This window comes from Heterodontus francisci, chromosome 1 (genome assembly GCF_036365525.1).
Source record: "Heterodontus francisci isolate sHetFra1 chromosome 1, sHetFra1.hap1, whole genome shotgun sequence".
NCBI classification, from domain to species: Eukaryota; Metazoa; Chordata; class Chondrichthyes; order Heterodontiformes; family Heterodontidae; genus Heterodontus; species Heterodontus francisci.
Window position 1 is genome coordinate 103,600,200 of NC_090371.1, and position 12,678 is coordinate 103,612,877.

Sequence of the window (12,678 nt, forward strand, 5' to 3'; positions counted from 1 at the left end):
TGGGGCGGGGAGCAGAAAACAGGTAACTATAGGCCAGTTAGCTTGACATCTGTCGTGGGGAAGGTGTTAGATTCGATCATTAAGGAGACTATAGCTGGGCACCAAGAAAAACTCAGGGTAATAGGAAATAGGCAGCATGGCTTTGTGAAAGGCAGATCACATTTAACCAATTTATCGGACTTCTTTGAAGGAGTAACATGTGCCATGGATAAAGGGGAGCCCGTTGACGTACTGTACTTGGATTTCCAAAAGGCATTTGACAAGGTGCCACATAAAAGGTTATTGCGCAAAGTAGGAGCTCATGGTGTAGTGGGTAACAGATTAGTATGGATAGAAGATCAGCTGGCTGGCAGAAAACAGAGTATGTATAAATGGGTTCTTTTCTGATTGGCAGGATGCGACAAGTGGAGTCCCACAGGCATCTGTGTTGGGGCCTCAACTTTTTACAATTTATATCAACGACTTAGATGAGAGGATCGATGGCATGGTAGCTAAATTTGCAGATGACACAAAGATAGGTAGGAAAGTATGTTGTAAAGAGGACATAAGGAGCTTGCAGACCGATACAGACTGGTTGAGTGAATGGTCAAAAATCTGGCAGATGGAGTATTGTGGGAAAATGTGACGTTGTTTACTTTGGCAGGAAGAATAAAAAAAGCAGAGTATTACTTAACCGGAGAATAACTGCAGAACTTTGAGGTGCAGAGGGATCTAGGTGTTCTAGTGCACGAATCACAAAACATTAGTATGCAGGTACAGCAAGTAATAAAGAAGGCTAATGAAATGCTATCCTTTATTAGGAGAGGAATTGAAAATAAAAGTAAGGATGTTATGCTTCAGTTATACAAGGCATTGGTGAGGCAACATCTCAAATACTGTGTGCAGTTTTGGTCTCTTTATTTAAGGAAGGATGTCAATGCATTGAAGTTCAGAGGAGTTTTACTAGATTGATACCTGGAATGAGCGGGTTGTCTTCTGAGGAAAAGGTTGGACAAACTGGGCTTGTTTTCACTGGAGTTTAGAAGAGCAAGGGGAGACTTGATTAAAATTTATAAGATCCTGAACGGGCTTGACAAAGTGGATGTGGAAAGGATGTTTCCTCTTGTGGGAGAGTCGAGAACTAGGGGGCATTAGGGCAGAGAGGAGGAGAAATTTTCTCTGAGGGTTGTGCGACTTTGGAACTCTCTGCCTCAGAAGGTGGTGGGGGTGTCATTGAATATTTTTAAGACGGGGGTAGATAGATTCTTGTTAGGCAAGGGAATCAAAGGTTATCAGGGGTAGATGGGAGTGTGGAATTCGAGACACAAACCAATCAGCCATGATCTTATTGAATGGTGGGGCAGGCTAGAGGGGCCGAATGGCATACTTCTGCTCAGAATTCGTATGTTTATAACCACTAATTCTTGCACTTCTAATTTCCTTGTAAATTTGTTCCTCTATATCTTTCCCACGGATTGGTGGCCTATGCAATACATTCAGTAGTGTAATGGTACCTCTAAATGTTTCTCAACTCTAACCAAATAGATTCTGCCTTTGACCCTTCTAGGACATCCTCTCTCCAGCACTAAGATACTGCCACCCACCTCCTTTCCTTCCCCATGTTTCATGAACATCTTATGTCCAGAAATATTTAGTACCCAGTCCTGCCCTTTTATGAGCCAGGTCTCTGTTATCGCCACATCAGACACCCATGTGGTGACCTGTGCCTGTAGCTCACCAATCTTATTTACCAAACACTGTACATTCATATACATACACTTTAAACCTAATTTTGACCTTATTGCAACCTCCCTTTCTGACCCTACCCAATACCTTACTATTTCTTACTGTAGTGCTACCTGTCTCTCCCAATTCTTTGTGCAGTGTTTTTCTTCAATGTCACCTCTTGGTTCCCACACCCCTGCCAAGTTAATTTAAACCCTCCCCAATAGCACTAGCAAATTGCCCCACAAGGACACTAGTCCCGTCCTGTTCAGGTGCAACCCAACCAGCCTGTATATGTCCCATCTCCCCCAGAACTGGCCCCAACATACCAGGAATCTAAAGCCCTTCCTGCTGTGCCATCTCTCCAGCCGTGCATTCATCTACTATATCGTCATATTTCCATACTCACTAGCATGTGGCACAGGAAGTAATCTGGAGATTACTACCCAAGCTCCTGCTAGCTAGTTTCTTTCCTCATTCTGCAGGACCTCATCCCTCTTTCTACCTATGTCGTTGGTACTTATATAGACAAGATTGCTGGCTGTTCACCCTCTCTCTTCTCCAGCCCCCCACCCCACCCCAAAGTGCTCTGCAGCTGCCCAGTGACATCCTTGATGCTGGCACCAGGGAGGCATACCATCCAGAGCAATCAGAACTGATCGACAAAAAGTCATCAGCCTGAACCATTAACTCTGTCTCTCTCCACTGACACTACCTAATCCACTGAGTGTTTCCAGCATTGTCTCTGTCTTTTATTTCAGATTTCCAGCAACTGCAGTATTTTTGCTCATATTTCAGTTGTTTGATCTTTAGTTGTAGGTCTAGGAAGGGCCATATAAATTTTGGTGCCAAATAATACCTTTATATTTGTTCTCAAAGTGAAATGAAGGGTAAATGCCAATAAGTCTTCGTCATGTTCCACCTTGATTTGGAGGTGATGGGGTTGCAGGAAGAAGAGACGAGTGAAAGAATTATCAGCCATAGTCAGGATCTGGCTTATTTTCCAGCCTTTTCTGGCATAACTGCTGCTTACACCCTCTCCAGCCCCAGGAATTTTGAGGCATAGTCTAAGCTTCCGATGTTAAATAAAATTATCTACAATGTGCAAAAATCACAGTATCTTTCATGTCTGTATTATGTGCAGTAAACAAATCAGTGGCTAAAACTATTTCCACCATTACATAAAATAAAGCAGCTTTTTTTTTTTTAAATTCATTCATTAGATGTGGGTGTCAGTGGCTATGCCAGCATTTATTACCCATCCCTAATTGCCCTTGGAAGGTGGTGGTGAGCTGCCTTCTTGAACCGCTGCAGTCCATGTGAGCTAGGTACAACCACAGTGCTGTCAGGAAGGGAGTTCCAGGATTTTGACCCAGCGACAGCGAAGGAACAATAATATAGTGCTGAGTCAGGATGGTGTGTGACTTGGAGGGGAACTTGCAGGTGGTGATGTTCCCACGCATCTGCTGCTCGTCCTGCGAGGTGGTAGAGGTCGCAGGTTTGGAAGGTGCTGTCGAAGGAGCCTTGGTGAGTTGCTGCAGTGCATCTTGTAGATGGTACACACTGCAGTCACTGTGCGTCGGTGGTGAAGGGAGTGAATGTTTGTGGATGGGGTGCCAATCAGGCGGGCTGCTTTGTCCTGGATGGTGTCGAGCTGCTTGAGTGTTGTTGGAGCTGCACCCATCCAGGCAAATGGAGAGTATTCCACCACACTCCTGACCTATGCCTTGTAGATGGCGGACAGGCTTTGGGGAGTCACGCGGTGAGTCACTCGCCGCAGGATTCCTAGCCTCTGACCTGCTCTTGTAGCCACGGTATTTATATGGTTACTCCAGTTTAGTTTCTGGTCAATGGTAGCCCCTAGGATGTTGATAGTGGGGGATTCAGCGATGGTAATGCCATTGAATGGCAAGGGGAGATGGTTAGATTCTCTCTTGTTGGAGATGGTCATTGCCTGGCACTTGTGTGTCGCAAATGTTACTTGCCACTTATCAGCCCAAGCCTGGATATTGTCCAGGTCTTGCTGCATTTCTACACTGACTGCTTCAGTATTTGAGGAGTCACGAATGGTGCTGAACATTACACAAATCATCAGCAAACATCCCCACTTCTGACCTTTTGATTGAAGGAAGGACATTGATGAAGCAGCTGAAGATGGTTGGGCCTAGGACACTACCCTGAGGAACTCCTGCAGTAATGTCCTGGAGCTCAGATGATTGACTCCCAACAACCACAGCCATCTTCCTTTGCACTAGGTATGACTCTAACCAGCAGAGAGTTTTCCCCCCCGATTCCCATTGACTCCAGTTTTGCTGGGGCTCCTTGATGCCATACTCAGTCAAATGCTGCCTTGATGTCAAGGGCAGTCACTCTCACCTCAGCTCTTTTATCCATGTTTGAACCAAGGCTGTAATGAGGTCAGGTGCTGAGCAGCCCTGTCGGAACCCAAACTGAGCATCACTGAGCGGGTTATTGCTAAACAAGTGCTGCTTGATGGCGCTGTTGATGACACCTTCCATCACTTAGATGATGATTGAGAGTAGACTGATGAGGCGGTAATTGGCCGGGTTGGACTTGACCTGCCTTTTGCGTACAGGACATACCTGGGCAATTTTCCACATTGCCATGTAGGTGCCAATGATGTAGCTTTACTGGAACAGCTTGGCTAGGGGTGCAGCTAGTTCTGGAGCACAGGTCTTCAGTACTATTGTCGGAATATTGTCAGGAGCCATAGCCTTTGCAGCATCCAGTGCCTTCAGTCGTTTCTCGATATCACACGGAGTGAATCGAATTGGCTGAAGACTGGCATCTGTAATGCTGGGGACTTAAGGAGGGGGCTGAGATGGATTATCAACTTGGCACTTCTGGCTGAAGATTGTTGCAAATGCTTCAGCCTCATCTTTCGCACTGATGTGCTGGGCTCCCCCATCATTGAGATTGGGGATATTTGTGGAGCCACCTCCTCCAGTTAGTTATTTAATTGTCCACCACCATTCATAGCTGGATGTGGCAGGACTGCAGAGCTTAGATCTGATCTGTTGGTTTTGGGATCGCTTAGCTCTGTCTATTGCATGCTGTTTATGCAGTTTGGCATGCAAGTAGTCCTGGGTTGTAACTTCACCAGGTTGACACCTCATTTTGAGGCATGCCCTCCTGCACTCTTCATTGAACCAGGGTTGGTCTCCTGGCTTGATGGTAATGGTAGAGTGGGGTATATGTCAGGCCATGAGGTTACAGATTGTGGTCGAGTACAATTTTGCTGCTGCTGATGGCCCACCGCGCCTCATGGATACCCAGTTTTGCATTGCTAGGTCGGTTCAAAATCTATCCCATTTAGCACAGTGATAGTGCCACATACCACGATGGTCGGAATCCTCCGTGTGAAGGCGGGACTTCGTCTCCACAAGGACTGTGTGGTGGTCACTCCTACCAACAGAGTCATGGACAGAAGCATCTGCAGCAGGCAGATTGGTGAGGACAAGGTCAAGTATGTTTTTCCCTCGTGTTGGTTCCCCCACCACCTGCCGTAGACCCAGTCTAGCGGTTATGGCCTTCAGTACTCGGCCAGTAGTGGTGCTGCCGAGCCACTCTCGGTGATGGACATTGAAATCCCCCACCCAGAGTAGATTTTGTGGCCTTGCCACGCTCAGTGCTTCCTCCAAGTGCTGTTCAACATGGAGCAGTACTGACTCATCAGCTGAGGGAGGGCAGTAGGTGGTCATCAGTAGGAGTTTGACCTGATGCCAAGAGACTTCATGGGGTCTGGAGTCAATGTTGAGGACTCCCAGGGCAACTCCCTCCCTATTGTAGACCACTGTCCCACCACCTCTGCTGGGTCTGTCCTGCCAGTGATTGCAGTGTCTGGGACATTGTCTGTAAGGTATGATTCTGTGAGTATGACTATGTCAGGCTGTTACTTGACTAGTCTGTGGGACAGCTCTCCCAACTTTGGCACAAGCCCCCGGCTGTTAGTAAGGAGGACTTTGCAGGGCCGATAGGGCTGGATTTGCCGTTGTCGTTTCTGGTGCCGAAGTCAATGCCGGGTGGTCTGTCCAGTTTCATTCCTTTTTATTGACTTTGCAGTGGTTAGGTACAACTGAGTGGCTTGCTAGGCAATTTCAGAGGGCATGTAAGAGTTAACCACATTGCTGTGGGTCTGGTGTCACATGTAGGCCAGACCAGGTAAGGACAGCAGATTTCCTTCCCTGAAGGAAATTAGTGAACTAAAAAAAGTCATGTTTGTTCTGAAAAAAAAAGTCCTATTTCAGGACTTCATTTCTCATCTTCAATAAACAAAGAAAACTCATTACTCTGCTCCTGCTTAAGCAGCATTTTTTATTTGTATAAATATAACTTATGGCAATGTGGCCTAAAATTTTCATTCTAGTTACACTATTCCAGACTGCAACTTGAACAAGCTAGGGTTGAAGATCACCCTGGTGCCCTGCAAGAATGAGAGGATATAAAATATGTCCACCCTATATTGACAGGCATACTGTGATACTCTGCTAATAGAAATACACGATCTAGTGCATTTTCTGTCTTACATGCCATAGCAATGTTGACACAAGGAATTAAAGGCCAGCTACCTGACCCGAACCAGACGACACGCGTCAGGTTTGGGTCGGGTTGCACTTCCAAGTCCGGCATTCGGGCTCGGGTCAGGTCCGACAAGTGGCTCCACTGTTAATGTACTTTTTGGACTTGAAAAGGTGGTTGTGTTATTTTAAGCTCGTGCAGATAAGCAAAGTGAAAAACAGAAAGTAGGTTAACTGATAGTCAGGTCGGACGCAGGAAAAAAAAAAGTTGATGAAAGGAAAGGACAGGACTCTGGCCGGGTCAGGCTCAGGGTCAGATGTGGTTCTGTCGTGCTCAGGTTGGGTTTCATTTGCAGATTCCTTTACAAAGAATACAGAATGTACAAGTTTAAAAAGGGCTGCATACAGTCTACACAATTGCATTCAAAAGGGGCAGCTTTTACTTTTATTTTAAAAAATTAGTTAGTATCTAACTCCAAGGTCATCAGCATGTGAGTCTACCTAAAAATATGCAAAAATGTAATGGAGAGAGTCAGGGATACACCAGTCTTTCAAGTGGAAATGCAACTACAACCAAGATGCAGCTTCTAGTCAAGAAAACATGCTATACCAAGAGAGAGAATTTTAAATTCATTGGTTGGAAACTTAGATTAAAAACTTAAAACAAAAACGAAAGCTTGAATATTTGTAAAAGTTGTCTAAGACTTTACCACAGCTAAAAAAATGGCCACCACTATTTGCATTTGAAAACCTTGCACATTCCAAGGCATCAGAAGTGGAGACACATGTCTGATTAGCATGTACCCAAAACAATGGCTTGCCCTATTGATTGAGCTACCAGAGATTGCTTTCATTAGCAAGATATTCAAAGCCATCCTGGGACATTAACATTGAAAGGGTGAACCCCTCCAGGCGAAAACATTAGCACCATGAGGCTTGAGAGGTAGAAATTCCTAAACTTGAATCTCATTAGAAGGTACCAGAGAATACACAGTCACGTGATTGTCTTTCCATCTATGAAAGAGGAGAGTTTCCCTTGGACAAGCCCGTGACTCATTCTGTACAGAAGCCAGAAGGGCTGTCTCTCTCTCTCTCTTCCACCAACTCCCCCCACCCCCAACAGGCCTGGTGGAGCATGCAAAGCCTAGTTGCGGGCTGCTAGATCCAAGACAAAAAGGTACAGAGAAGGAAGCCCTCTGCTCAAGTATTCCCAAGGACAACTAGCAATGCAGAACTTCAGGACCATGAATTCAATCGGAAGACCACTGAAGATACCAGACAACACAGACTATTATTTTTATTTGCTCTGGACTCTAATTCAACACTGATTTATTCCTCATTACTCTAATCTATTTGTGTGTGCGTGTGCATGAGAAAGTGTAGCATCTAATAAGATCAGTTTAGGCGCAAGTATAATAAACTCACCTCCTTGTTTTCACTCAAGAAAACCTGTGATTTGTGACCATAAAAGAACCAAAAGGGAAAAGGTTAAAAAAAAACAAACACTCAATGAAGTAGTAAGCACATCCACTGGTTAAAAAAGGAATTAATCCTGTTGCAGTCAGTCAAAGAGGAAGTACAAGAGAGAAGCCTTGTGAGCCCCCCCTCACCTGATCATAACATTCTACAAAGTGGAAAATCCTGGTTTACAGGTCTAATTCGTCCTTGGGGACCTCATTTATACGGTCACTAAACAGATTATAGATGACTACGCTAATACTTACAGTTTGCCAGACACCTCATGGCCGATAGAACCCAGTGTGGAAGCTCCTCTGTTTAAAAGAGGGAAGTTAACCATTTTTAGTAAACAGCATTCACCAGAAGGTTCTATAGATTAAATTCCAAAGAACATTTAAAAAAAAAAAAAATTAAACACTGCAGGTGTGAATGTAAACAGTAAAATTCCTTTATGACCAAATTCTTCAACATTTTATTTCCTCCAAACCACTTTTCAAAATTATTTAAAACATCATTTGACAAGTATACCCTCGTTTTAAAAAGCTTTCTGCCATTTTCTACATCCTTCAAGTCTCAGAGTAAAGGCACTTTCAAGTGTAGCACTAGACCATATAAATCCAGAGAATCTCGAGTTTGAACACCTAGTCTTTGTTAGTCTCAACTGGGCAGCATCATAATACTTCAAATTAGTTGCAGTGAGCCAGGGTAAAGAAAAAGATCCTTTTTGTGCTCCTCATGCCCAGCTAACAGCCCCAAGTGGAAATGTGCATGTTTAGATATCCTACAAGGACCAACTCTTATGATTGCCCATACTTCAGAGTAGCCCACTATATTTGAATAAAATGAAGACTTGGGCAAAGAAGTGGATGACTGCCAGCACTCGTGTACCCATGGCAAGCATTAGTCAGTAGCTTCAGGACAGGAGTAAAAAGGGAGGATAGGGGAAAAAGTCACTTACAAAATCAAAAATTTAAGTAGGCACCTTGCTTTTCTTAAAAGCAGAATCTATGAATTTTTGACAAATATTCTGCTCATTTTCAATATAGTGTTTATTTTAGTTCAGTATTTATTCGAACTTTGAAGAATTTGGATTATACAAGAATACACACCCAATTTATTTTCTAGAATTACTACTCCTTGTTTATTAATATGGTGAACATTATAGATGATATGCTTGGGGTTGAGTAGTTTAGAATCCAGCACTCCATCCAGAGAATCGAGCCCTAGGATCTTCTGCAAACTGAAAGAAGAAAACAGGTCAATATAAAATTTAAAATAAAAGCAAAATACTGCAGATGCTGGAAATCTGAAATAAAAACAAGAAATACTGGAACCACTCAGCAGGTCTGGCAGCATCTGTGGAAAGAGAAGCAGAGTTAACGTTTCGGGTCAGTGACCCTTCTTCCGAAGTTCAGTTCTGAAGAAGGGTCACTGACCCGAAACGTTAACTCTGCTTCTCTTTCCACAGATGCTGCCAGACCTGCTGAGTGGTTCCAGCATTTCTTGTTTTTATTTCAATATAAATTTATCCTGTTCTATTTATCCTAGGAACAAAGATTATAACTACATAGCAATTAGTAAGCTGATGAGAATATAAAATTTAGCAAAGTAAACATTTTACAATCAGCACCCCCATAACAATTTGTTCGCTTAACAGAAATAAAAATATTGTAAAAACTAGATCCCATGGCATTGCTCACAGTATACCAGATTTTTTTTTTTAAATATTAATTTGGCAGAAGGGATAGGAGGCAATATAGACTTAATGGCACAGTTCCAAACAAACTGTGCAGGAACACAGGGACCTGGGGGTGCATGTGCATCAATTTTTTTTTTTTTTTTTTAATGCTTTTCATGGGATGTGGGCATTGCCAGCAAGGCCAGCATGTGTTGCCCATCCCTAATTGCCCTTGACAACCAAATGAAATGGCCTAGCAAGCCAGAGGGCAGTTAAGAGCCAACCACATTGCTGTGGGTCTGGAGACACATCTAGGGCAGACCAAGTAAGGAAAGCAGATTTCCATCCCTCAGCGAACCAGAGTGATTTTTACTGCAATTTGAGAGACTAGCTTTCAATTCCAGATTTATTAATTAATGGAATTTAAATTCAACCAATTAATAAATTCAACCAGCTGCCATGGCAGAATTTGAACTAGTGTCCCCAGGCATTAGCACAGGCCTCTGGAATACTTTCTTTTTCTTTTGGGCCTCCTTATCTCGAGAGACAATGGATACGCGCCTGGAGGTGGTCAGTGGTTTGTGAAGCAGCGCCTGGAGTGGCTATAAAGGCCAATTCTGGAGTGACAGGCTCTTCCACAGGTGCTGCAGAGAAATTTGTTTGTTGGGGCTGTTGCACAGTTGGCTCTCCCCTTGCGCCTCTGTCTTTTTTCCTGCCAACTACTAAGTCTCTTCGACTCGCCACAATTTAGCCCTGTCTTTATGGCTGCCCGCCAGCTCTGGCGAATGCTGGCAACTGACTCCCACGACTTGTGATCAATGTCACACGATTTCATGTCACGTTTGCAGACGTCTTTATAACGGAGACATGGACGGCCGGTGGGTCTGATACCAGTGGCGAGCTCGCTGTACAATGTGTCTTTGGGGATCCTGCCATCTTCCATGCGGCTCACATGGCCAAGCCATCTCAAGCGCCGCTGACTCAGTAGTGTGTATAAGCTGGGGGTGTTGGCCGCTTCAAGGACTTCTGTGTTGGAGATATAGTCCTGCCACCTGATGCCAAGTATTCTCCGAAGGCAGCAAAGATGGAATGAATTGAGACGTCGCTCTTGGCTGGCATACGTTGTCCAGGCCTCGCTGCCGTAGAGCAAGGTACTGAGGACACAGGCCTGATACACTCGGACTTTTGTGTTCCGTGTCAGTGCGCCATTTTCCCACACTCTCTTGGCCAGTCTGGACATAGCAGTGGAAGCCTTACCCATGCGCTTGTTGATTTCTGCATCTAGAGACAGGTTACTGGTGATAGTTGAGCCTAGGTAGGTGAACTCTTGAACCACTTCCAGAGCGTGGTCGCCAATATCGATGGATGGAGCATTTCTGACATCCTGCCCCATGATGTTCGTTTTCTTGAGGCTGATGGTTAGGCCAAATTCATTGCAGGCAGACGCAAACCTGTCGATGAGACTCTGCAGGCATTCTTCAGTGTGAGATGTTAAAGCAGCATCGTCAGCAAAGAGGAGTTCTCTGATGAGGACTTTCCGTACTTTGGACTTCGCTCTTAGACGGGCAAGGTTGAACAACCTGCCCCCTGATCTTGTGTGGAGGAAAATTCCTTCTTCAGAGGATTTGAACGCATGTGAAAGCAGCAGGGAGAAGAAAATCCCAAAAAGTGTGGGTGCGAGAACACAGCCCTGTTTCACACCACTCAGGATAGGAAAGGGCTCTGATGAGGAGCCACCATGTTGAATTGTGCCTTTCATATTGTCATGGAATGAGGTGATGATACTTAGTAGCTTTGGTGGACATCTGATCTTTTCTAGTAGTCTGAAGAGACCACGTCTGCTGACGAGGTCAAAGGCTTTGGTGAGATCAATGAAAGCAATGTAGAGGGGCATCTGTTGTTCACGGCATTTCTCCTGTATCTGACGAAGGGAGAACAGCATGTCAATAGTCGATCTCTCTGCACGAAAGCCACACTGTGCCTCAGGGTAGACGCGCTCGGCCAGCTTCTGGAGCCTGTTCAGAGCGACTCGAGCAAAGACTTTCCCCACTATGCTGAGCAGGGAGATTCCATGGTAGTTGTTGCAGTCACCGCGGTCACCTTTGTTTTTATAGAGGGTGATGATGTTGGCATCGCGCATGTCCTGGGGTACTGCTCCCTCGTCCCAGCACAGGCATAGCAGTTCATGTAGTGCTGAGAGTATAGCAGGCTTGGCACTCTTGATTATTTCAGGGGTAATGCTGTCCTTCCCAGGGGCTTTTCCGCTGGCTAGGGAATCAATGGCATCACTGAGTTCCGATTTGGTTGGCTGTATGTCCAGCTCATCCATGACTGGTAGAGGCTGGGCTGCATTGAGGGCAGTCTCAGTGACAGCATTCTCCCTGGAGTACAGTTCTAGGTAGTGCTCAACCCAGCGGTCCATCTGTTTGCGTTGGTCAGTGATTATGTCCCCCGATTTAGATTTGAGGGGGGTGATCTTCTTGATGGTTGGCCCAAGAGCTCTCTTCATGCCATCATACATTCCTCTGATGTTTCCGGTGTCTGAGGCCAGCTGAATATGACTGCATAGGTGTTGCCAGTAGTCGTTTGCGCAACGCCTAGCTGTTCTTTGTGCAGTACTTCTGGCTGCTTTAAGTGCTGCGGATGTTAAATCGCTGGGGGCTTTCTTGTAGTTCAAAAGTGCAATGCGCTTAGCGGCTATGACAGGTTCCAGCTCTTCATTATGAGATTGAAACCAGTCTGCATTTCTCTTCGCACTTTTGCCGTAGGTGGTCAAAGCTGACTCATAGATGGCGTCTCTGATGTGGGCCCACTTGGTCTCAGCATCCCCTGTGGGAGTGTTTTGAAGGGCTGTTACAAGTGAATTTAGAAATTTTTGTAACAGCTGTGGGTGAGAAATACTAGTTCAGTGATATTACCACTACACCACTGCCTCTCCTTTATCTTTGAAGGTGGCAGGACATATTGAGAGAGTGGTTAGCAAAGCATATGGGATCTTGGGCTTCATAAATAGAGGCATTAGGCACAAAAGCAGAGAAATTATGCTGACCCTTTATAAAAGCACTGGTTAGGCCACAACTCTAGTTCTATTGTATCTAGTTCTGGTCACCACACTTTAGAAAGGAAGCTAGGGTGCAGAGGAAATTTACCAGAATGGTTCCAGGGATGGGGGATTTTAGTTACAAGGTTAGGTTGTAAAGGCTGGGGTTGTTCTCCCTGGAGCAAAGGGAGATTGAGGGGATATTTGGTAGAGGTGTACAAGATTATGACTGGCTTAGATAAGTTTGACAAGGAAAAACT

The 12,678-nt window shown here is 44.9% G+C and overlaps 1 protein-coding gene across 1 annotated transcript in view; it reads right to left on the reverse strand.

The window, feature by feature from the left end:
- Positions 1 to 12,678, reverse strand: part of LOC137371371 (DEP domain-containing protein 1B-like) — a 72,075-nt gene that overhangs the window by 38,156 nt on the left and 21,241 nt on the right. Inside the window, exons 5-6 of the mRNA XM_068033861.1 lie at positions 8,810 to 8,940; positions 7,967 to 8,014 (exon numbers count right to left, since the gene is read on the reverse strand). Of these exons, the coding sequence (XP_067889962.1) occupies positions 7,967 to 8,014; positions 8,810 to 8,940 (179 nt within the window). The remainder of the gene's footprint in view (positions 1 to 7,966; positions 8,015 to 8,809; positions 8,941 to 12,678) is intronic.